The sequence below is a fragment of the Nomia melanderi genome, chromosome 1, assembly GCF_051020985.1.
Source record: "Nomia melanderi isolate GNS246 chromosome 1, iyNomMela1, whole genome shotgun sequence".
NCBI classification, from domain to species: Eukaryota; Metazoa; Arthropoda; class Insecta; order Hymenoptera; family Halictidae; genus Nomia; species Nomia melanderi.
In genome coordinates, this window is record NC_134999.1 from 2,872,662 (window position 1) to 2,900,023 (window position 27,362).

Sequence of the window (27,362 nt, forward strand, 5' to 3'; positions counted from 1 at the left end):
CCGATGTTAGATAAAACGCCAGATTTTGTACGATCCTGCAGATCGCTCGACAGATTTTTTTCCTTCGTTTCGTATCAATATACAACACGAAATCCGTCCAACACATAGCGCGCTCTCTCACTGATTGCTGAAACAACATTGCTAAATCGACGATTTATTATTGCCCCATGTAGCAATAGTGTGTCCAATACTAACCCGCCACTGTCGAGATGCACCCGGTATGACAACGTTACGGTAATATGAATAGCTGGCCCCAATTCGGACGCGTTGATGAACAATTGAAAATCTTCTACTTTCCTTCTGCGCGCATTTGAAACCTTTTTGGACGAACGCAATTAGATAGACGTGAAATAGACTCGTAATATCAAAAGTCTCGTCTATTATATCGAGGAAATAATTTTCTCAGTCTAAATATCAGGTCAGCCTATAAGTGATGTCGTTTCTTAAAAATTTTTTAATCGAAAGCCACTTTTGTCAATGGTATTTAAAAGTTAATCAGAAAATGGGAAAAGATCATACACAACTATGGTCAATAGGTCGATGAATAAAACTAGACGTAAGTATTATTTGTTTATACTAGAAGTTGCCATAAAAAAGTAACATTACTTATCTATTTATTTATTTTTTTTATTAAAAGTATACAAACTCTCTCCGACTTTTCGTATTATATTCTCATCGCGAAATGACACTTTGTATGCGTAATATCATCGATATGTAATGAAATTTTTGTTGGCAAAAAATTAATATCATGTTATATCAAATAAATAAAAGAAAATTACATACGAATTACGCAAATGAAAGTAATTTGATGAACGATAAATGGATAATACAAAATAGAGTTAAATTGATAATTAATTAAGACAGAAATAAAATGCATCCATACGAATCGCTTATTTTATAAGAATTGTAATTTCTAAACAAATGTATCTCTAAGCGTAACTATTTAAAAAATATATAAATCCAGTCTTCTTATTTTTAATAAATAAATCGCTATTTTTAAAAAATATTGATTGAATTGCATACAATAAATTAGTAACATTATAGTATTTGACATTTCATGTGTAGAATCAGATATCCAAAAATATAAAGATCAACAAAGGAATATTCATATTATTAGATAACGTAAATATTGTTGTAAGAAATGGCCTAATTAAGCAGAGAATTTAAAAATGTAAAATGAGCAATATAAACGAAAAATATTATAAAGTAAGAAAAATTTCATGTGCGCGCTTGAAAAATAAAATAAAAATATTTCATTTCATTTCCCAAAATTTTAATTCTTATTCGAAATATTACTTTATTTAAATTATATACGTTAGAATATTTTAAATAGAGTTAGAAGTCATTTCTCTCGTGCCTTTACCCAGTACTGTTGAGACAATATGAGACAATAGCGCGGAAGGTAATCTTATTTTACGACCAAAACCATAACTTTGCATTTTTGCGTTTCATAAAAGCTTACTATAATGTGCGCGGCGGTAGCCGAGTTGGTCAAGTACCACAGTTTCCGATTTATCCCTTTTTATTATTACATTCGATTCGATAATGTTGTCTTATTCATATATCAGGCGTTTGCATCCATTGTATCTTTAAATTATTCTTAGTTAATCTTATCTTCTTTACTATTCTTTACCATTAGCAAATGTGTTTCTTGGAACAATAGAAAGTCATTGTACAAAATGTTACACTCAATTATTAAACTTTTTATCCCTTTTATTTTATTATTTATTATTTAATTTTTTATTCTATGGTCACGAACTGTTAGGTTTGTTCATAGTATAGGATATATGTATATTGTAAATAATTATAAACTTACTGCAAATAATAATAAAATTATTCTTATGTATTACATGATCACATCTGTACTAAAATTTAAATAAATCGTACTCAATGTTCAGTTGAAATCAATAGTAGCTTGTATTATTGTTATAGCATGTTTTAATAATTTCATGAGTATCTATAATATTTTAAAGGTAGTATTTTCAATATAATATTTTCAAAATGCAATTAAAATATGCATTGACGTTTTTAATGCATTCTACGTAACCAGGGCAAAAGCTGACGCAATATCCCATTATGTTTTTAATTTAAGATGGAGAACTGTCTATTACGAATGCAAGCGTTGTCCTGTTTGATGGATCAACGCGGACGAACTTTTAATCCCGTTACATTTAGAGCACCAGTGCAATAGCGGCTCGAATTTGACTGAGAATTAGATTTACGTTTTGAACTGAAAGTTTTAGACATCAGTGCTTGTTGAATCCTTAATGACATTAAAAGATTCAATTTCAAATAGAAATATACGAATATTATTCTCAAATAAAATTAAAATCTTTATAACAGCATTTTTCAAAAAAGGATATTCAATAAATTTCAATAAAAATGATATATGACTTGCTAAACTAATTGTCTTTCTCGTATGGGTAAAAATTAAAGAAATAAATTCTCCTCTCCATTTTTCATAATAAAAGAAATAAAAATTCTCTTGTGTAAAATATGAGCACATAATTTGCTCATTCTAACATCTGAATTTTTCCAATAAACAATCTAAATCAAGAAATTGTATCTTCTAATAACAAACACAACATTCGTGAGAAAATACTTGAATTTTTATGCACTGTATTAAAATCTAATAATTAACATAGTCTTCCACTGCAAATAATTTGTATAAGCATAATCGTTTTCAAACCTGTCAACCTACATAAGTTTTTAATAATGAATTTAAAGGTTACTTTAATCAGGTTAAATTGAAACAAACCCATTGTTTCTTGCATAAATTAGAATCTAAATTCAGGTAAGCTGAATTATGATTGGTATTGTTTCGTCTCTGAACTAACAACATACCAATGACCTGCTATTGCCAAGAAAAAAGAAATACGGGTGGTTGTCAAAGTAAAGGACAAACTTTGAAAAGTTCATTGTTGAGATATTACGAAAGGGCGCGAATAAATAATCTACATATATATTTTCTAAAATGATGAAACGCCGAATAACTCGTACGCTGTGAATATGCAAGCCCCCCCGGGTGATTGTTACTATCGTCATCATCCTCGATCGCTCTTCCATCAGCTATGACATCAAGGCCGCATCTGCCGCAATTTATCATAACAAGAACGTTAAGTTCGTGACTCCGGAGGAAAGGAAAATGCGAAAAAGGGACAGAAGGATGACAATGGAAGGAGACAAAGGAGACGAGAAAGGTTTAAGGAGATGAAAAAATAGTCGATAGCCTGATTACGATCGGATAATCTGTACCCTTCGTAGAATTATTATTTAATTGATTAATGAATCAATCATATTCGATTATGATCAAGTATAACTCTAATGAAGGATAATTAGATTTAATGTTATACAAATCCAATAATTCATTAAACATTCGATATAAATTTATAATTCAATTTTCATGTAAGGTTAAATTCACTGTAATTTTAAATTTTCGAATTAAGGATATATATATATACATATATGATGGTTGTAATTATGGAATATTGTATGACGTTAATAGGTTAGTTAGTATTTTATAAAAAATGCTATTCATAATCATAGTAATTGTATATCTGTTAATATACTATTATCCGTAATAATATATATAGTTTACACAAAATACATCAATTACACTAACTACATTGAAAAATTTCAATACAACTTCAATTTTAATCAATACACATCTGTAATATTAATAGCTGAATTAGGAAACACTTCTACTGAAAAAAGTACTTCTGTACAGTATCATTTCAATAAATCAGTCACTAAGGTGATTTTGATTATCACTTCAGTTCATTCGTAATTATAATCATTACATCTTTAGCACATTATATTCTTTATACAATTGACACTTAGTCAAACCTTAAAAAATCGATAAAAGATCAAAATAATAATAACTTTCTTTAATATCATTTAATCAAATTAGATTTTACCTAAAAATAATTCCCATCCAATCCATAAACACAAATAAACGATATTAAACCGAATTACCTTTCATATCGATGCTTAACCAAACTTCTAAGAGTCAGTAAAAAAATCCAGCTAACGTTAATCATCTATTAATTAAATGAAATTACATCTAAAAATAATTTCCATTGGCAATGCAGATATAAATAAGTAAATAAGATAATACCAATTATTACCAATTCCTTATTAAATTAAATTTTACTCAACACTGATCTCCCGATCATCGCTCCCCTCTCCGATTCCTCCCCTCCCGTCATTCACCCCACGTTCACCAAGATGTCCTACCTGGTAGCATCCTCTTGTACTCCCGCGAAGACTTTCTCCGAAAGACGGCCAACTATATAAGCCAGATCTCCGATGTTTGAACCATGTTAGACGAAATCTTACGGATGCGTCGAATAGGCTACGTTAGCCTCCGCGACTCGATCTATAATCTGTAGTTCTATTTTTTTGTTCCCTCAACTTGAATCTTCTGTCAGACACGCGTGTACCGTACCGGAGGAAAAACGTCCTTTCGTGACCAAAGGACAGTTCGTGCATGTGAATTGTCGTCCAACTTTGCCTTTGATACTTCGAACGATCGTCAGCCATGAGGCCCGCCAGAAATTGGGCCTCTTTGGCAGCGACCGTACTCGCTACGGCCCTGCTCTTGCAGCCCATCCACGCTGAGGGTAAGAAATACTACGAAAAATTCTAATTTCCCTCGCTTCAACAGTAAAACTTTGATACGATTTAGTAGATAACAATATTTATTTTTAGTACGATTTAGTAGATGATAATATTTATTTTTAATACGATTTAGTAGATGATAATGTTTATTTTTAATACAATTTAGTAGATAGTAAGATTTAGTAACACGCAATGTCAACCATAAGTCAATTAAAATTACAATAGTTGCATTCTTACCATTCCCATAGCAAAATTTGACAAAATCAATTTGACTGCTCGGTACTTCTAGTGTTAAAGGGAAATTCGTTTAAATTAGAAAAACTGACGAAATAAAAACTTGTATGTTTCATTTTCTATGAAAATCTTTGCTGCAGAAAGTATTGCTCTACTTTCACTGTTGCTTACTTTTAATTAAGCTTGATCTTAATTATGGTAGAGTTAAATTCACTACTTTCTTCTAGTTTTCCTATGAAACACGTGGTTGTATACGTGAATAATAAGAAACTTTCCAAGTTAATTTTTAGGAAATACGAACTGAGAATTATACTTTATTGTGTAAGTGAATACTGGAACAGAATTTATTACTGTTTAATGTTTTTTAGAAGGTACTGAAGTGAACGTGTTGTAGTAAACATTTAGGAATTCTATTATTACCTATGCATATTGTAAGAGTCAAAATTTTGAATTATACGTACATCTCAATCTAACCTTACAAAATAAATTTAAATAGACATAATACTAATTTAATTATATTTTCTAATCAAATTTCTCATTTTATAGTTGTTTTATGCTTTTTACATTATTATAAAGTAATCAAGTAAAGAAATGTTATATCTTTTGAATTATATTAATATACATCATTGACAATTCAACAGTTGAATAATTTTAACTAATACTTAATAATTGTAGTATATATATAGAATCTCAATATATTACAAAATATAAGATAAAATATAAGATAAACTATACAACAATTTTGTCTACATATAATTATATAATGATAAACACACAAAATAGAAACAAGTACAACATTTAAAATAGAAATATGTCTGTTAATAAATTTTATTTATAATGTGTCGTTACGATAAACTTTTCAATAATATTCTACTATGTTTCTAAACAGATTAATACTGCTGATAAGTGTAAATTTTTAAACAGCTCTGTCAAAATACATACAGAAGGTCGAAATTCCTACAAAAACTTAGAAAGTTGAGATAAGCAATTCAGGGTAATACGTGATCCTGATATTTCGCGATAATGCGATGGTTAGCGAGACGTGATGGAACTATTGCGCGGCACTCTCACGGATTAAACCATGCAAAGGATAAACATTTCGCGCGATCACCACGCGATAAATTTCTCTTTGGCGACGGACATCCGGGCGCTGAATGAAAATTAGACACGAATTCGATAAATCAGGACGCGACTGAAATATTAAATCAAATCGTTTGTAATAGTTCCGACGAAACTGAAACGGTATTAGTTGCTTACAGTACTTTTTCCATTATCGAGAATACTCTTATCCTGGTTTAACTCGTTTCTTCTGTTATGAATTCTTTCTCGTTTGCTTTCTTAAATGTACGTGTTTTGAGAAAGTTTTCATAGTCCTTGGAGAAGAAATGTTATTCGCAAAAAATTCTGCAGGAAATTTTAAGTGCATTTATAGTAATTTATTTTCTATGAAGTTTGCACTCATTTTAGGAGGAAATTCTTTGTGGAGACAGTAAATATTAAATATGTGAGATAATATTTGAGGTCGATATCTTTTGAAGAGCAACTACCATTTTCTTCTGTGATATAGTACGAAAACTGAGTTTGGGGACATCTTGGAAAGATGCCTTGGAGTTTTTATATTTTATAAAACAATTTCTAAAATATAACTTTCGTTCAGTTTTTATCCTAATCTTGAAAATTAAACACTAATGTAAGAAATGTGTTATTTATCGTTTCAAGTTAATGATTTTATATGAATGTAAATCAAGTAATTAATGAAAAACAATTTTAATGATTATAAAATCATATGACAACGTCCAAACATGAATTTATATTAGAGTTTCAAATTTGAGAGTTCTTTTTAGTTGTTAACGATTTGACATGGCATGACGAAATTATATAAAACGATTATTGTAATCGTGAAATGAATATGTCTTTGAGATAAAATTTTTAAATCCTCGAGTATTCATCGAATTTTGGGGTGCTAACGCAGTCAATTAAAATAGTTTTTTATCTTAATCCAATCACTTCACATTTAAAACTTTGGTATGGTGCAGATGGTATGAACAAGTGTTTTCAGATTATTAGTGCATGTATCTTTAGTACAGTGAAACACAAATATAGGTCAAATAATTTAGAAAAGCAAGATGTTTACTATGGTAGCATATTAAAGTCATAATGGCTAAATAATTGTCCACTAACGTATAGAACACAGATTATTTCCTCTGATAGAAACGACAAAAGGAAAACGTGATCTCAATCAACACTAGGCTTAAATAATAGAGCCAGATGAGCATGAATAATGTAGGAAATGTTACCTGTGTAAAACCTGTAATTTTTACAAAGAATGGGTTTCAACGCCAAAGTTTCAACATCTCCGGATTAGGAAAGAAAAGATGTACGTAATTTTAAAGTAGTACAATCTGGTGGTAACCATAATGTTACTGTTGACAAGCATTCCAAATAATTCTCTTCACTAAAAATTTGTATTAAAAAATTTATAAAGAGTTTAATGATTTCTAAGAAAATTACTTTTTTATTTAAACATATTTAATCATGTAAAAATAGGCTAACGTTAATTTTCTGGAGTTCTTTAAGAAACATTGAGAAAAATGTATAAAACTAGCAAAAAATTAATAGTTATTTGAAAAATAAATTTTCTTGGTAAGTAGTTATTAAAATAAGATACTTCAAAGCTGCTTTCAATATCTTACAATTTTTTAGGAAAAATTAATTTTAATAAAAGAATAAATTACTGTAATAGATTACTTAGATACTATCAATCTAACACGTCTCTGCTGTATGTTACAACTTCATACCTGTCGAAGGAAAATTGTAAGCTAAGGAAGTAGAAAAGATTTAAAATACGTTCATTTTCCAAGTAATTACAAAACTCACGTGCTATAACCGAATTAGGAGGTTCTTAGCTATAAACGATGATATAAAGATGGAAAAGAAAGTGAATGCATAGCATGATCATAGACCCATAAGAACAATACTATGAAACATCATTGGAGAAGTATTCTAATTACACGATATTTTAGACATAACGGCTACTATGACGAAACGCTCAGTGCAATTACTATTTTGATGACTTGTACATTCTCTTAGCACTTAAATACATAATTACATTGTAAGTGCACCTCTCATTGAACAACGGTTACGATCTAGTTACGATTTCACGGTAACATAGTCTATTTTATCGACGAGTTGAATTATGTTCAATGAAATTTCTAGTTTAACCAATTAATTATTGAAATTTCACGTTACGTAAAGATCAGTTGTACATTATTCGTTGCGCAACAACAGTCTAATTAAAATACGACTTTACATCAGAAAGGATTCTTTTCAAGCAAGCTTGCAGATGCCTGATGAGCTGTTATATAAACTTGAAAAATATAAATTTATTATAATCTAAAATTTAAATTCAGATTATAATTTGATATAGGTTATCTGAATATTTAGAGAATATATATTCGGAATGACTGAGAAGTTTCATTGAAAAGGAATTTTTTTAATATCAATGTAAAAGTATTTGAACAAAAAGAGTTCAAGTTAATTGTCTTTTGTAACATTACATTAAAGAATTTGGAACAAGGACAATACAGTTAATTTATCAGCATTCCTATCAAAACTATTATAGTAACATAACGTCTATTTTCAGTTTTATCAAAGTGGTGTATTATGTTCCTCCTGATATATTTACGAGTACTGCAAATGCAAATATTTCTTTTGATCGCGTGCATAGAACACAGAGCGTAATCAAAGGAAGACACAGTTACATACTTGATTAAAGACAATAGACTCTGACCTCTATGATTTCAAAGGTGTCTCAAGAAGGAGGTAGCAATATCAAAAGAACACAGCGTACAGTTTCGAACTACTTTCACATGATTGATAGTGAAACTTAAATCACCTAAGAACTTCTGACATTTTCATACAGTGATTGTAAATATAATGAGGCAGAAGCAAAATCTTTTGATGTATTTAACGTCATAAACGTTTCTATGAACTTAGACTTTCAGGATCTACATACGAATTGTATTTAAAATATCATTTAGAAGAAATAAACCAATGTAATTTTATACATATAAGAAAATGGTAACTGTAGTTTTTAAAGAGTAATCTCGACAATAAGGATATGCTTTGAATGAAAATTCAAATATGAAAAAAAAATATTTTAGTTCAACCATTACAGTAAATTGATTTAAAAAATAATGATTTATTGCTATTTTATTTATAATCGATACTTGTATCGAATTTTAACACGTGCATGAAGTTAGTTATGATTATCCTAACACAAATTAGAAATAAAATGAATTTATATATTCTGAAAATAAGGAGTTTCACCATTATAATTAAATTTGTAATGAGTAAGAGGTTTATTTCAAATGATATTGCACTAAGTACTCAATACTGGTTGTCACAGTATCAAACGGGCCATTGATCCTAATACAAACAAGTCTTCGTGATCCACTATACTTATCCATAGTAAGAAAACTTTTATAAAATCGAAGTACTTCATTAAATAACTAGCCTTTAATCTGCTCGTGTCTTCTAAATCCCAATTCCAATACAGCAACACTCGTTTCATTCAAATCATCACCGCAAAAATGAAATATTTTACACTTCTAAGCTCAACATTCGATTTCGTTCCAGTAACTATGCACATTACCAACTTTTGTTGTATAACTACAACTTTTTGTTTCCCGAGTACTCTTGAATAAATTGGTTAAATACCATATGAAACTATATTTGAAGTCAATGCAACTTCCAGTTTGAAAAATAAAGTGTTAAGTTCGAACAAAGAATTGCATCACCAGCGTACAACAAACACAATCGCAAACATATTAACCCTTTCAGTGCTATAGACGTGCATACACATTTATTAATATATCCAGTACTGAAGTTTCATTTTTAATAGAAGAGCCTTTCTCCACTTTTGCGACAGAACTACAGCCTCGACTTATAGGGTAGAGACTATCATATTTGTAGAATACTTATGAAAATCTTTTTACCGCACTGAGGTATGCCACATGCAGTAACACATAGCCACCCAATTTCTTCGCTTTTTTGGACCACATTGAGAGAAGCAAAAAATATCTTGAGCAACATATAACAAGTTTATGCAAAAATTTCCAATGTCTTCGCTTTCGTCAATCGAATCTTTAAGACTTACATGTAGGCCAGCAGCCGAATGGTTTACATATAATAATATTAAAACTACATAATCCCACGCGTTAGTTAAATGTACCGCTAACTAACCAACTAACCTTATAGAAACATAAATATCGAATATTTAATATAAAATATCTAATATAAACATTCATACTTTTATTTCTAACATAAATATACTATCCTTAAACCCTTAACTATTTAATTATTGCTACATTTACCTTATGTCCAACACATGGTTTGTAACAAATAGATTACCGCCCACCCATTACTATTTTTTATTAGCAATTATTATTTCAGTAGATTATTACGAACCCATAATATTACCCAGCAATAATACCATCCCATATAACCCATTCAGCCACTGTTAAGTACCACAGACTAACTCTCTAAAACCAAACCGTACAAACCATTTTCACCTGTAGCAAACTGTTCAGCAAAATAATCAAAACCCCGAAAATCCTTTCAGCGCCAATCTCGGGCAGCTACTTACCCCCATCGACCAGCTATGGCACACCAAACTTAGGCGGAAGTAGCTTCGGCGGTGGTCCATCTTCTACGTACGGTGCCCCATCCGGTGGCGGTGGCCGACCATCATCCACCTACGGCGCGCCTAGCGGTGGCGGCGGCGGTGGTTTCAATGGCGGCGGTGGTAGCTACAATGGCGGTGGTGGCGGTGGTGGACCGTCTTCCACCTACGGAGCACCAGGTTTTGGCGGAGGCAATGGCGGCGGTGGCGGCGGTTACAATGGCGGCGGAGGCGGTGGTGGACTGTCATCCACGTACGGAGCTCCTTCCGGCGGCAGACCGTCGTCAACCTACGGTGCTCCCTCAGGAGGCGGTGGAAGACCATCCAGCACCTACGGCGCACCTGGTGGTGGAAACGGCGGCGGAAGACCATCCAGCACCTACGGAGCTCCAGGTGGCGGAAACGGCGGCGGTTACTCGGTCCCGTCGGGATCATACGGCGCGCCTTCCCGCGGGAACGGTGGCGGAAGACCGTCCTCGTCGTACGGAGCACCCAGTGGAGGTGGTGTGTCAACTAGTTATGGGGCTCCTACTGGAGGCGGTGGAGGATTCTCGAGACCCTCGTCGACTTACGGTACACCTAGCACCGGTGGTGGCAGTTTCGGAGGGTAAAAGTCACGATATTTATTTATTTCTTTTGGCTGATCTGCGATCATGCTGGAGCTCCGTGTGTTTAGAGGAGGTTTGAGAAATTTGTGAACTTGTTTTTGTTATTTGTTTTTATTCGGGAGAACGTGGAGAATTTCTGTAGGAGAGTCTTTGGTTGTTTGGGGACAATTGGGGAGATTTTCTTATTAACATTAAAATTACCAAACAGGTCAGAATTCTTAATTTCTTAATTTTGTAGTTATTGAAAAGACAACAGATGTTTCTCTGGGAAATTATTGAAGAAAATGATTTAGCGGACTGAATTATAAATCAATTAAAGTCTCGGTAGATGCACTCTTGAAGTTTCTATAGAGGAATTTCAAAAAGTCAATTTAACTGCTCGGCAGTTTTAATGTTAATTGGATTTTATATTAGAGAATTTCGTTGGTAGAGATGAAATGTGGACATCTGAGAAGATTATAGTAGATTAAGCTGAATTATGTTTAAAGTAAATACATTGCATTGCTGCTTGAATACTAGAGAGTATTAGCAAATTTTCAACAGTTAAATATTTTGAATTGTTTTAAAATTTGCTGATTCTTGTGGTCCATTTTGTTATGTGGATTTAGTGTATTTAATTTGTTCTGGGATCTACGATATTCGAATTTTCAGAAGTATTTTATTTAAGATTTAAGACACACGGAGTTCTACTGCATTTGATTTTGGATTTTGATTTACGCACACAATTAATTTAAACGACTGTAAAATATGAATCAAGAAACTGATCCACCTTTAGTTACTTGCCGCTCTTAGTACAGCATTTCACAATGCGAGCGGTAAGAATCTTTCAGGCACTTAACACAACTTTCAATGCTACAAATCAAAAGACACACAGAGTAATTACGTGTACACAAGGTGTTCCACGATACAAGAACTTCATAGACAAATTAATCCCTGAAAGATAATGAATCTTGTCAACTTTCATTCTGAATTATTTGATTTATTTACCAAAAAATAAAATTAGCACAGTATTCTTTATTATTACCAATTTATTGTTAATATATTCTATTATGTACAAAAATTAATAGTATTTACTTTTTATTAACAATATTCTTGTCTTACATTATACTTTTTACTCGCAAAGTTCGTTCTAGTCAAATCACAATGAAAATTACAGAAACACAAAGTAAATACAATATAACACTTTACCTCGCACATCACATCGTTAAAATTCTCATAATCTTCTACCACCAGTTTACACTATAATGTATAGTGTACTCTGTCATTCATTAGCACCAGATATACTTTTCATTGTCCACAACCTCACAAGCCACACACATCCTCACCCCATCCCCTTCAAAATACTCAATCACTACCTTCACTATATACAAAGCCAATCAAAACCCAATACGTTCTGCAAAACGCGAGTCAACGAACCATGTGTACATGCAACTCACGAAACTCTTGCCGCCTCAGCTATCCAGGTTGAAGCGGCAAGAATCTACCAAGCACTTAACACAATCCTACAAACCAAAAACACTCGAAAACCTAGAACAAGTTAGTGCAATTAATTAAAAGTTCCCTAAACCTGTAATACCAAAAATCACATTGTACTTCGAAACTACAGTTCCGGTGGATATTCCGGAGGCGGCGGTGGCTACTCCGGCGGCGGCAATGGCGGCTACTCAGGCGGCGGCGGAGGTTACTCGGGCGGCGGCAATGGCGGCTACTCCGGTGGTGGCGGCGGAGGTGGTTACTCAGGTGGTGGCGGTGGAGGCTACTCCGGTGGAGGTAATGGAGGCTACTCTGGAGGCGGCGGAGGTGGCTACTCTGGAGGTGGCAATGGAGGCGGCTACTCTGGAGGCGGCGGGGGTGGCTACTCTGGAGGTGGTGGCGGAGGCTACTCTGGAGGCGGCGGAGGTGGTTACTCCGGTGGTGGAGGTAGTGGAGGTGGTCAGAGCTACGCCAGTAATGGAGGTTACCAATATTAAACGCAAGACGCCTCGCGCGATCACCTTCGACTTATCTCCGACTATCATCGGAGGTAACTTCAGCGACACGAGATCTAACCGCACAAGCCAACAACAGCAGACCAACAGCGACAGGTCGAAGGGATCACGCGGGCTAAGGATGAACGAGGGATCGAAAGTCGTTCTCGCGGAATTGGGATCATTCAAGCATCGATTCGAATTCGAAGTCTAACATCGCCGGACGAGCTGACACCAGGCGCTTTCCCGCGAACACGCGACGGAAAAGGCAGGAATACCAGAGGGAAGCTTTCCTTTTTCTTGCGCCTGGTCGAGGGAACGCGTCTGTTGAGTTCTATTCATCGTGGGGGTTAAATTTCACGCAAGAGGGCTGCTGAAAGAAGAAAAACGAAAGAGGATGGAAGAAAATCGGAGAGGCAGATTTACAAGGGATGTTGTTCACTCCTCATTCAGACCCTGTAACTTATTTATTTTGTAAAAATGCTTTTGTACTAATAAAACTGCTACGCTGGAAAAAATGAAACTTACACTCTGCAGTTTTTATTGTTACCTGATCTTAGTTGAATGTCGATACACGTGACTCTGTTCTTTGTTAATATGATTGTCATCGATTTGGTTGGAATAGGTATTAGAGCGACCACGTGCGTGGGTTGAACAGTTGCGTGGTCAAGTGTACAGTTATTTGAGGTAATGTGTAATTATTTTTATGAAAGATATAGACGGTTAACAGCCTTGAACAAACTTAGCATGGTTTTAATGTTTCTGCGGATGTTTGAATTGGTCTACAAAGCGTTTTTGATAATATCAGTAGCTCTGAGTTGTGAATTCAAGATATTTAGATAACATGTGTTGAAAAATTAATAGTATACTGTAAAATTCTATTTAGGAGGGTTGTTCCTTAGAAATCGAAATTGACGAGTAATATTCAAGTGGACACGATTCATCCAAATTCCAAAACTACTTTCTTTGATACCATATCGTGTGAATCAAATTTTGTTACAATCAATAAGATGCAAGAAAGTAGGAGAAACAATTACTATAATCAATTATAATTCCAAACTATTTAAATTTATTTAAATAAATTGCTTCAGTTTTGTAAACATTTGATAAATATTGATTCAACGATCAATGAGATAATATGTAGAAATCAATGTTATAATTGTATAACCGTGAGAAACCTAAAAATATTCTTTCACTGTGTTTACTTACTTACCTTTTGTTAATTGAAACGTGAGCAGTTGATATAATCTATATATGGAAGTAGGTAATCACCGAAATCTCGGAAGCATTTTAATGACCATCGAAAAGAAACAATTGGTTAATTTTTAATCCCCTTTCGAATTTGTGAATTTGTGTCTCAAATGAGTAACATGTTGTATTAGTTGACACTGGAACTATCAATTCAAGATAACACATTCCTGAGTGTTCAGTTAATTTTGGTCTGCAGAAAACACCTGTAAGACTTCAATACTAATTTGGAATCATCATATATAAGTGAGACGATGGCGGCTGGGAGTAAGGTTAGTTGGACATCGTGGTCAGCCGGTCGATTTATTGATTCTCCCAACTCGTACACCGGGAAGGTATGAATAAGTAAGAGCTTTTTCTATTTCTGCTATAAGCCAGCTAAAAAACGCTTATCGTCGACAGGGACCTTACGTCGATAGACCCCAGGCAGAAAATCGTGTATTCTGACCTATTTGTCGATTTCCTCTCAATATATATCGTCGTCAGATGCACTTTCCAGAAATAATTAATCATTCAACATCTTTTTTCAGACAAAAGAGATACTATACTATTATTGTACCAAGAAAATAATTTGTTCTTTTATGTTAGATTTAATGTGTATAAAATAATGAAATACAATAATGAATAATAACTTGTATAATTGTCATGTCAAGTGATACACTTTGCTCAACTGATTATTTTAATTCTTCAATTCTTAATTATACCATCGTAATGCACATATTTGAAATTGATTTCATATTATGTATATTTTTCATTTAAATTAATAAAGACCAGATTACAAAGTCCAAATTAAGTTCTCTGTATCGGTGAAAAACATCATAAAACATAAAACTATTTAATATCTCCTAAAATGGAAGCTCCAAATATAGAGAAAATAATTGTATAGAATAAGTACATTACAATTGCAATCAACGAAGAACGCAACAGTCACGGTAACTGCTTCAAAAGAATACTTCATTCGCATTAACAAAACCGCAATGACTATAACCAGCCACAATTTAAATAAACCTATACATACTACTCAACTCAAAGAACAAGCTAAATAAACAATTACACCGAAAGAATTACTTTAGAGAATCTCAATCTATTCACTGCCGAGAAATTAATACCTTCTCCTGACTGTGAAAAAATAGATTTCAAAGAAAACAAAATCATTTTCTCGTTATAAAAAATAATAAATTATTATTTAGTATTATCTTTCCTAAAATTATCGTTCATAGAAAATGACGGTTAATCCAGACTTATAACGCAAACTACGAGATACCTTAGCTGGCAGCGAATGGGTTAATCGCGGCAATTGCTCCAATCACGATCAATCGAGAAGGGTGTCCCGTGGCAAGTAATCGAACACTCTGCTTAGTTTTTACACGCCGTTTATTTTTAACATTTACAATCAACATCGCGTTCAGTTTGTCTCAATTATACACGTACAGTTTGTTTTACGTCGTATGATACAATACAGCGGTAAACGCTTTCGTAATACATATACATGGATATACTCTTACTTGGGAGGTCTGGGGGAGGAGGGACTGAAGTCGGTTCCATTCTGTCTTTACACATAATAATACTCTACGAATAGGTAGGCATCCCAGGCTTGCGAGATAGGACGAAGGTTACAACAACATTAGATTCGAGTTTCTTTGAAGCAGGTGAGTAAAGTCGCGGGGAACGGCGCGTGGCGTTCCCTTAACACTGGAATATTTTCATCACTGGAAAAAGTTCTGAAACCAGCTCTCGATTGAACCTCTGCTTTTATTCTCTTTGTTTTAGCGTTCGGCGTTCGGGCAGCCCGTCGTTCGTACACTAAATTTCGCGCCTTTTTCTTACGACTTTATAATTAATTAATTAATTATTTATTTATTTGTTTATTTATTCTTTTCTTTTTTATTCGTTTAGTTCGTTCTTTTTCTGTTAACACACGCGAGAGCGAGAGAAATTAGGAGGACACCAAACACGGTTTTTCTTTTCTTTTCTTTTTCTCGATTGGAATCGTGTCCCTCTAATTCTGTTGACTTCCCATCGATCCCTTGGTTTTTTGTTTCTTATAAGAGAGTAAACGTTATGTATTTATACGTATGTATATGTATATGTATATGTATATATATAGCACGTATATACATGTCTTTTTTGCCTTTCTCGCCATTTGTTGTTTATGCATGGTTTCCATTACTTTCTTATCTTACAGGCTAATATACCTAGAGTATGTTTAGAGCACGTTTCATGATATGTATACGTTTCTCGTTACATCGTTGATTACAATGCAAGTTGATATGTATGTCACCCTGGCTGTTTTATGATTAACATTTATGTTACTTGTTGTGTTTCTGTTTGCGCTTTTTTTCTTCTCCTTTTTTGCCTTTGCTGTCCGCACGCATTTACGTAACAGCTTTTGTTTATTAGCTTCCTTCCTACATTTTTTATGTGTGAGGTGTGTGAATTAACACATTCAGGTCAGCTAAATATTTGTCATTTTTACGAATTTTTAGACATTGACGTTTGATAGTATTTTTATTAAGCAACTTTTTATTGTTTCGTCTTTTACTTTTTTCGTCACTAATTACACAAATGTAGAACGTTTTTCAATCCTTTCAACCCGTTGTCCCATAACTTGGTTTCTTTCTAGGTTTACTAAAGTTACTTAATGTTTACTAACCGTTTGACACAAAAATAAATTATACATTTATCGTGGAAGTACATTTAGTGTAGTTTGAAAAATTATTTAGATTAAATAATACCTATATTTATTAAATTTAATTAATTTAATAGTTATTAATTATGAAACAAGGGGTTTATAAAACCGAATAAAACTTATGTGATTATCGGTAAATAATTCTGTTTACGAGAATTATTATCATAATTGTAAGAAGGTGATCATGGATGGTTTATGTCGCTTATATTAACACCTTCATCGATTATTGCAAAGTATTCACCAATGGATCACCTTAATTATTCTAACATTACGTCGGTTACAACAAAATGGTCATCGGTAAGCCGTGCTGTTTACGAAGATGTTCCTTAATTATAATTCGATAACCACCATTTAAAGTATCATATTGCCTAATTGTTCGGTGTTATAGTAATTACAACAGAATTTTCTTTAGTGGGTTATATCTGTAATTCTCGTGTTTCGAAACGTAATTTGTTTTAATAGAAAACCCACCGATAAATCATATTGCTTCTATAAAATTGTATTAGTCGTTAGATGTTGATTCACTAGTAAATCAAGGTATGTATGTATGTATTTGGTGTAATTACAAAATGACTTATCAGTGAATCATGCTGTCCTGAATGTGTTAAGGAAACTGTCGATCAAACAGATGCAAACAACCCACATTTTACTTCTGTCAGCCTGTCAATGAAAAGGACTTCCTTTTCGCAATTCTTGTGTAACATATATATTTATAAAAATTCGAAAAATAATTTGGAATGTATTACGTTGATAATAATAACTTTTAATATTGATGTTCCTTCTCTGGAAATTTGTTTAAGGTCCGAGCTTTGTGAAATGTTTTTGGATCTTTTATCAATCTTTTCCCAATACCTCTTGTCAACCTCTCGATAGTTCTAAAATTAAATTTTCCCAAGTCCAAGAATTCATGTAATAATAATTTTCTCATTACTGTCCACTTCATAAATTCTTATGTTAATATTAAATGTAATTATCACAAGAAGTAATTCAATAATAAATATAATATTTATCCGAAAAAATCACAGTTGATAGATACAACTGATAACTCGTAGAAATAACAAATTATATTACAAATTAACAATGATATTTCCAATTAGTAAGTTTCAACATTCGATTTTTTAAAATTCCTCTGTAGAAATTCCAAGAATGCATTTATCCAGACTTTAATTGATTTACAATTCACTTTGCGTACTGCTAAATCAATTTTTTTAATCAGTTTAACCCATCTGGTAATTTTAGAGTTAAAGAACAATCGAATAATTATAAAAGAAATTTTCCTTTCAATAATTGTTCGTTCATCAATGAATCAATAGCCATTGATTCTGATCTTTTATATCGGGTCTCCCAAGATCTCTGGTCAAGCAGCAAGTTCGAAACCGATTAGATCCAACGAACCCGGAATCCTTAATCCACTATCTCTTGACTAATTGTTCCTTCAATCCGCAATCTTCCAACAGTGTAATTTCGGTCGCTGACAAAGAAACATTTTACGGTCGTCTAATTCAGTTTCTCGTCGTAAAAGGGAGACAGTCAGCTATAAAGTGGCCTTGCCGGGAATTGTAATAACAATAATTGTTGTTTCTGTTCTGTTGTCTTCGGTCTTTCAGGCTCGATACCTGAGTGAAAGTCCTAGTATCCGCCAATAGTACGAAAATACGTGGAAGATGCATCTGTGTGCACCTGCTGCACCATCTCCAGTCACTGTCAGCCCATCCAGACGTAATTTCACCTTCGTCGTCGCGCGAATTTCTCGCTTGACAAGCGACACGTACACTGTTACATTGTTACTCATCAAAATACTGTTTCCGGTACTATTGGCCTTCGTTTCTTCGCCATAGACTGCCTTTCGATGTTTTTAATAAATTCGTTTTGTAAACGATTTGTTTGAATCTCATGAATTTTGTTAATTTAAAGTTATGAATTTATCGAATCTTGTAGTATCATTGTTTGAAGAACGAATTAGAAATTGAATATTTGAATGTCATGGCTATTGAATTTGTTAATACTATCGTTCAAAGAACAAATTAAAAATCAAATATTTTAATATTATGGTTATTGAGTTTCCGAGCACCATTATATTAACAATAAATCTTAGTGGTTTGAAATAGCTTTGTATTAATAATAAATCTTAGTAAAATATTATTTAAATATAAAATACATGTTAGGAATTGAATATTATTGTGAATCAAAGATTAATTTATTTGTCGTTATTTTTTTTCAATTTATTATAGATTGTATTGCATATTTTTACACAAGTTTGTTAAAAAATCTTGTGAAGTTGACAGAGGTATATTACTTAAAAAATTTCTTTTAACATTTCTTTTAACTCTATATTATTATGTGGATTGAAAAAGTTCGAAATTATAATTCGTTTTTAAATGATTGTAAAAAATAATTCATTGTTTCACAAGAAAGAGGATCACCTTCGATAGACAGGCTGACCGATCGACATTTTTTTCAACGATCATTCACGCAATATGGCAGCGGTTCCGTTTACTCAGAGTCAAGCAAATATCTTTCCCAACATTAAACGGAAAAAAGAGAAATTTAAATATAAGGTTCCATCTAAAAATCTAATAAAGCGTAATTCATAATATACAATTATATGTTATCATGTATTTATAATATATAATTTATAAAATTGTCTTTATGTAAGTTTACTCCTTGAATCTCCGTTTAATTCCAATTTTTACATTCGAGATACCTTGTTCAGTTTACAAGGCAATAAAAACGAAGAAAAGTTCATTCGGAGAACGCTCGACTCTGCATTCACTCAATGATAAATACCTTATTATCGATTAGTGCTTGGCGAGGTAATTGATAACAATAAGTAAGAATTTAGTGTTCGTAATCTTTTAACGAAGTAAAAAGGAAACGGAACTCTAAATTCTATAATCTCCTCGTTAACGGAAAGATAAAGAATGTACAGGTAACCCCCGCACGACACGGTACTTTTATAACACGGTTTCACTCTGACATGATCTGAGAATTAGAGAAATCCCCGTACAACGCGTAAAGTTTTTAAGAGCAAAATTCGAAATTAGAGAAATCCACGTACAACGCGGAACGATATAAGAGCCTTTAAGTACGCCAGATATCTCATTGGAAATGTTTCGTTCGAGCGTGTATGTCGTATCAGATTTGCCTGCAGAGTTTTGAAATTTATTAGGATTTGAAATCTTATTTTGTCCGTGGAGTATCAAGTACGTTTTCAAACTTTGTGTTTTATTTTTACTACGTTATATATAAGTTAAAAATTTTCGGTTGCATATTATTAAACCTCTTTTAGAAATGGTAATTATGTTTTCCTAATTTTTCGAAGCTAACTCCCACTTTTGCGCTAGTTCTTTGTTTCGTATAACACAGACTCGCATAGCACAGCATCTTTTAGGAACGTAACAACCGTGTTATACGGAGGTTACCTGAATTTAGGACGTTGCTAAGTATTCCATGAATAAACATCAACGAAACCGGTAGAAAAACGATTCGCCTCGATATATCGTTCGGCTATGAAAAATATCTGTTCGTTGAGAAAACACCGTGAAATTCGGACACGCAGAGTAGGAACTACTCGTTTAACAAGTAAGTACTAGATTTCACCTTGTTCTCAGCTAGAAACAATAGGATAAGAAGCTGCGATGAGCGATAACTCTACTATATAGGCATTAACGTGTGAACAACGGTGGCTATGCTCAAACAATGTAATAAAATCAAACAACGAAATCGACAATGACGGAAATTCGTATTCTGTTTAACGGTCTACAGCACTTTTCTTTCCTTTTTTCTTTTTAGCTTTCTCGTGTATGTTTGTATAATGTGTACATTATGTATACATATTCGGGTTATTCTGATGCTAAAACTCGTTCGTCTCGTTTCAATGTCGGTTATTCCCATTATATTACACACTGTATATATATATATATATGTATATACTATATAATAAACACAACGAATCTGTGCGACGATCGATCCGTTTAACAATTAGCATCGATAGCTTTTGGTGATGTTTGGTTGGGAACCAGAACATTTCTGGTCATTCGAGGAATTTCTTATAAAAAATACGATTATGGATATGAATGGAGACTATAGATTCGTATAACGGAATTTAGCACAACTGATTCTTTCATGAATGAAATCTTCAACAAATTAGGTTCGTTAATTGTTGCATTTAGCAGGTATGCATTAAATGTATTGCAGTAGATTGTGATTGATTATCCGAATACAGGTTGTTCGAAGAACCGATTATCAGAACATACAATGAGTCACGTATCAAGACTATATATTAATGTTTATATTTTGGAACACGTACTAATTATTATATTATATATTTGCACATTAGGTTCTTCTTGTCCGAGAAATCGCTTACGGTATTTGTCTCTCTCTGAATTCGGATAATCGATGATTCTATTTTATATTTTACCAAAAATCATATTTAATTATATTTATCTCACATAAACTGGAAATATAAATTTTAACCAATTTTTAATTTTAATTTCATAAAAAAATAGAAATCTATTGGAAAGTAGATGATTTGATTTTAAATTTGAAGAGAAGTTAATTAACGTTAACAATACAATTATTGCACTGATCGTTGGAGAAATATATAAACCAGAGCCTGTATTTTATTGGGTGTTACATTTTAAAATCGAGCCTTTGAATTTCTTCAAATTCTTTAACAGTAACAAAAAATGTTTTAGTTTTAGGTAAAGATCGAATAGTTTTGAGAGGTATATAATATGATGTCAGTTTTGTATAGATGAACGTGTAAAAGTCACATCAGATTGTTAAGCTACTTATGTGGAATATCAATTATCTAAAAAAATATTTTGGTATTTCAGTAGAAGTTTGAAGTTATTGAAATTAAAGTATTTCTCCAAGATGATTCCATTTGAAAATAGAAAATGAATTTTTCATCACCTTCTTCGCGTGTATCTACAAAAGATATTACAAACACCAAATTATATTTCTCTTGAAACAATTCAATGTTTTCGTGAAATACTTTTTTTTATATAGGCGATAACTTTTTATATACAGAAGAAGAATTAAAATGAAAATCTGTATACATTATAAAATAATACTGTATACACTGCTGATAAATTTGAATAAATTCAAAAGGATCATTTTTTTACACTACTACACCTTGTATCTATGAATTTTTAGGAAATTTTATAGCTCTGTATAACAAAAATTACAAGAAACTATTTTAGCAGCAAATGCTATTTTAATTCTACCACTTTAGATGAAATGTAAGAACGTGAACTAATTATTCACAACACCGGAGGCATTTTTTACATCCGCAACATGAATATTAATCGTCAAGTAAAAAATAAGACATTGATAAAGGTTCCACTTTAATATCAAATATCATCAAAAGCGACGTGCTACAGTTGACTGGCGTTCCTTTGAAGTTCTCGCAAGTAATTTCTTAATGACTCACGAAACGCACACGAGACTCGATGAACTGAACATAAGATCAACGTTCACTTAGCCGTTCAATATAGAAATGAAACAAAAACTTCCCAATATTCACTTCTAATTATTCAAAGTCCAAAATTGTCAATTCTTTGTTTTCTCATTGCCATTAACACGTTGAATGCCGTACGATTTCATACAGCAAAATACACGAAATGGAAAAGATAAAACATTAAATAATTTGATTGAATTGCATTATTATTATTGCACGTTCATCTAGCTAAATGTCATCGCATTGGATAACATTATTTATAATATAAAAATGTTTTCAAATAATCATCGTTTTATTGAGCGAACTACAGTAATTCGATTTGGAGTCACCGATGACCCCCGTGGTACTCAACGTGTTAATTAAAATAATAAGTAAAATCAAATATGATAAGTGACTTCAGACAGAATTTCAAACGTGACTTGTCAAAAGAAAATAAAGAAAGGCATGATAAAAATGATTTAAAAAAGAACAAATTAACTGGAGAAACACTTTCTTCGGTGTCTGACACAGTTTCTTCCAATTTCCTTAATTCTAAGTCTCTAGTTAAAAGATTCGGACTTTCGTGCGCGAGTCGAAAGAGTCCTGAGCGTAATCCCTACACGAGCGACTGCGAAACGGGCTAGTCAGTAACATCTACCGGTCTCCTCGGTTCCATAGTAAAAACATATCTACTTACGTATCATCTACATATCCAGTCGGTCTAAGCAAGGGAAGAACAATCGAGTACAAAAGCTTCTTGACTTACTCTGTAATCTTACTTTTTTTTCGTATTATTTCATATTTTTTTTTCTCCTTTTTATATTTTATTTCCCCTAGCAACAATTATCTCGTGAGTGGCGAGGAACGTGGAAGAAGACTAACAAACGATAACGTGATCCTAAATTCTTCTCGTTCTAGTAACTTCGCACACAAAACCTCTGATCGATTCGCGCCGTTACCGGGATTAATTCCCTCGATAATCCGTAGCGCGATATTTCGAGATCAGATTCCATAAATATGTATAGATATTGTAATTAATGCACGCCGTCTAGCGGAATTCGAGCCGGTAACGGAACGAATTTTCGAGAATTCTTTGTACATTTTCCTAAAGACTCCATCTTGGCAGCCGCTCGTCTTGAATGGATTTCTAATTTCTAATCAGATCGATCCGGTTTACCCTTCGTCAATTCGTACTAGAAATTAGAGATCGAGTGGAACGATCGATGGCCGATCGGAATTCCCTAGATTTCTGAACGGATTGGTCGTGCAAGACGTTACTCCTCTCAAGCAGTTTGATAAACTCTAAATATATGTAATATAGTCATATATAATTATATATATATGTATATATGAACAGATATATAATTATATATAAATATAATTTGTTTTTTTTTTATATATATATATTTCTCAAAAAGGAAATGACTAGGCCTAATTGGCGGTACAGGCAAGGATCACCTCGCCGGACTGTCCGGGAAGCTTCGATCAAGTGTTTTCGTCACTTGCCACTCGGTTCCGCGAAAGTTCATTCGTTTACGTTTCGTACCATTCTCGATCTATTTCTTTCTCTATTAACGCGTTGGTGAACACGAATGAACTGAATTCAGACAGGTACAGGTTAATGTTACGGTCACTATTGTGAACCGCGAGAAGGAGAAATGTTAAGAATTGGAAAGAGAATGGGAGGGAAAACAATATATTGTAGATGGAGAAAAAGAGGGAAAGAGAAAAGAAATAGATAGGGGTAGAGAGGAAAAGAAAGGAAGAGAATAGTAGACAGGAAAAGAAAAAAAGAGAATGTTAGAGGGATCTAAGGAGAAAATAAAGAGAAAGAGGGGAAAAATGAGTAAGAGAAAAAGAGAGAGATTCGTATTAATAGAACTCGAGATTGAATCATATCGGAGCTTCACAGACACAGGCGAGGGAAAATAAAAAATGGGGAGAATAATCGGGGTAAATAAAATAACAAGTGTTAGATAATAATATTTTTAAAAACCAGTCGACGAAACAAAAATTATTGGTGTGCGTCTGACTTATCAAAAAGCTTTTTTGATATATCAGGATCAGGTCAGATTTGAATTAGTTTCGTTCAGGTTTGGATAGAATCTATGTGAGGTTAGCGTTGAGTTACTTCTGCGTTGAATCCAAATGATTTTTATCATAATCAACTGGATTCGTATACTAGATCTCATATCACAGGTGTCCCAATTAACGAATCAACGAGAACGTGTAATACACGATATATCACACATAGTAAAGTTTGTGTACATACAAACTATATCAATAAATATTAACCCCTTGAAGATTTCTAGCTCATCTTAACGAAAATCAGTATTATTACTTTAAGAACAAATTGAAACAGACTATTTAGCTATTATCAACTTTCTACTTACAAAGTAGAAATATACTCACAATAAACACAAAACCTCCTCTCATTCCCTAAAACCATGAACAACAAACTAAGTCCTACAATCGTAGCCATGAAAGAAATCACACACCAAGGGGTTAATAATTACCAAAATCACTGTATCGATACGTCTGGTCCGATTTCTGCACGAGACTATCCCTAGACATCTATATATTCCAACCAGATCCAAAGTTGGTCCTATTCAAACACACGACAACTCTACTAAAAATTTCATGAGCTCATGAAAAAGCTAGTTGATAATCAGACGCATGGACAAACCTTTAAACGTAGGCATCCTCTATGTCTCTACAAAGTGTACTCTCTCCGCGGCCCGCTCGAAGAGGCTCACGCGGCCGCGTGAAAGTGAACGAAAGAGGAAAGGAACAGAACAGAACCACTCACCGAACGAAAAATCTCGGGACGTCCAACAAAACGCAAACCCGCACCGCCGCGCTTATTGTTGGTCACAGCATCCGATCATGGAACCAGGGATTAGAACGCGGTACTAGATTGCGGTTGCCTGGGCGCGTTGGCACTGTGAGGGGCGAAATGTCCGCTGCCGCTGCCCCCGCCAACGACGCTGTCCGTCGTCATCCCAGCGACCTTGCATCCCGGGTCCATGTCGTAGTCCGGCTCGAGCGCAGGATTCACTCGTCCGTTCGATTCATCCTTGCTGCCGTAAAGCCTGCCAGCCCCGGCAGCCAGGACAGCCATTTGCTCGCCTTCGGCCGGGTCCGGGCCGACTCTCTCGACATCTTCCGGTATGTTGACGACACACCTGAAGACGTCGTAGCCGGGTGCCAGCCTGCCGGTCAGGAAGGCCACCTGCGTCCCGTAGGACACGCCGACCAGTGTCACCAAGGACATCAGCATCGCCATCGTTCTGAACGGGAACCCCTGTGTGTCTGTTTCCTCGTCGTACCCCGGGTAATGGATCAACGCGGGCAATCCCATCATCGGCTCACCGCCGCTGACCCTCACCAAGAACGCTATTATGTAGGCAGCCAGGCTGCCGTACGTGTTACAGTAGTCTTTGAAATGGACCACCATCAACAGTTGGGGGAAGAGGATCACGTAGACCAGGTCCGAGCACATTGACCAGAGGCCGTAGATCGAAGGGATCGTTAACGCCATCACCGTGCTCAAGACACCGACTACGCCTATGCCCGCGCGCATCACCCAGATGATCTCCATTTCCGACGCCTGCGCGGGAAAATGGTTGTACAGACGGAAGGAGAATTTTGTCACGGAATTCTATGGGTCGTGACAGCGGGAAGGTGTTTGAACTCTTGGACGAATTGATGACACGTGTGCTGTCGTATTTGGAACTTTGTGCGCTTGAAGGTACTTTTGTGGGGAAGCCATTTTGAGTACTACGATAGTTTTGGATGATGCTTTGAATGTCGTTGTATTAGATAAATAGAAGATACTTTTGGGTATGAAGAAAATGGGTTAACCCCTTGCCCTATGATTTCTTTCACTAGTTTACCCTTACGAATTTATTAGAACAAAGAGAATTTGGTACTTATTCCATTCGCTACATTTACTTTAGACGTTAACCATTGACAATAGGAAAGAAATATTTAATTTATATTTTTGAACGACAGGTAACATTTAGATTTGACAAATTTAATTGAAAACTTTCATCACGAGTTTGACACAATATCATTGGGCACGAGGTTAAGTACTGTGGTATCATATTTAAGTAATGCTTTAAGTAATATTTGTGTATTAAACGTCATTGAAATGCTGCAGTGAGCCAGTTTAGATTTTCTTTTTAGCCGATTCATTAATTGAATTAATGGTTGTAAAGATTGTTGTATATAAGTATTATATGTAATATTATGTTTTTTGAGTAGTGTTAAGTATTCCGAATAAAGAAAATAGTATAAAGAGTGATATTATTCGAAATATAACGGATTAAGTTCTCATGTGTATGTTCAAAGTTTTTTAGGTGATTGATGAATGCTTCGAAATGATCAATCTTCAAAATATCAATCACCAATAACATAGTCAATAAAAATTTTTACATGTACATCATGCTTGTATATTGCCAAGAAGCAATTTTAAGTAATAACTACATAAAAGAATGTCAATATTTTCGAACATCGACATGAGAATGTAATAATAGCACACACGTGCTATCCCTTTGTCTAGGAATGCACATTGGACAATTACGTACGATCGATTTTACGAGAGTTAGTGTGACGAATTGTAACAAAGTAGACTGACTACAGATTGCAAAGCAACGAAATCTGAAAATAATTGAATCTAATGAAAACACTGCCGCATATAATAATCTCCGGATTAATTTGTTTCAACCCCCATTGATAAAGGCAGATAATAAATTTGTAATATTTCGTTTATATTCGACCATTATATCATTTCGATTAAATTGGTAACCCTGTTTTAATGATATGAATTAAGAAGGGACTATTAATATGTTTAGAAGTCTACTTTCTT

At 33.8% G+C, this 27,362-nt stretch overlaps 2 protein-coding genes across 3 annotated transcripts in view; one reads left to right on the forward strand and one right to left on the reverse strand.

Moving 5' to 3' along the window:
* The first annotated feature begins 4,526 nt into the window (after nucleotides 1-4,526).
* Nucleotides 4,527-13,543, forward strand: LOC143174262 (uncharacterized). The gene is made up of 3 exons (XM_076364931.1): nucleotides 4,527-4,622; nucleotides 10,478-11,128; nucleotides 12,772-13,543. Exons 1-3 carry the CDS (start codon nucleotides 4,541-4,543, stop codon nucleotides 13,113-13,115), a joined length of 1,077 nt encoding a protein of 358 aa, XP_076221046.1. The 5' UTR covers nucleotides 4,527-4,540; the 3' UTR covers nucleotides 13,116-13,543.
* Nucleotides 13,544-15,716: 2,173 nt separating this feature from the next.
* ChT (choline transporter) overlaps nucleotides 15,717-27,362 on the reverse strand; it is a 32,401-nt gene continuing 20,755 nt past the window's right edge. For both annotated transcript variants that reach the window (XM_031989876.2, XM_031989786.2), the window contains exon 7: nucleotides 15,717-26,102. In XM_031989876.2, coding sequence (XP_031845736.1) covers nucleotides 25,392-26,102 — 711 coding nt within the window. In that variant the 3' untranslated portion in view covers nucleotides 15,717-25,391. The remainder of the gene's footprint in view (nucleotides 26,103-27,362) is intronic.

Coding starts and splice junctions, on each gene's coding strand:
- LOC143174262 (XM_076364931.1), top strand. CDS start 4,541: ATGAGGCCCGCCAGAAATTGGGCCTCTTTGGCAGCGACCGTACTCGCT. Junction 4,623..10,477: donor GCAGCCCATCCACGCTGAGG/GTAAGAAATACT, acceptor AAATCCTTTCAG/CGCCAATCTCGGGCAGCTAC. Junction 11,129..12,771: donor CGGTACACCTAGCACCGGTG/GTGGCAGTTTCG, acceptor GATATTCCGGAG/GCGGCGGTGGCTACTCCGGC.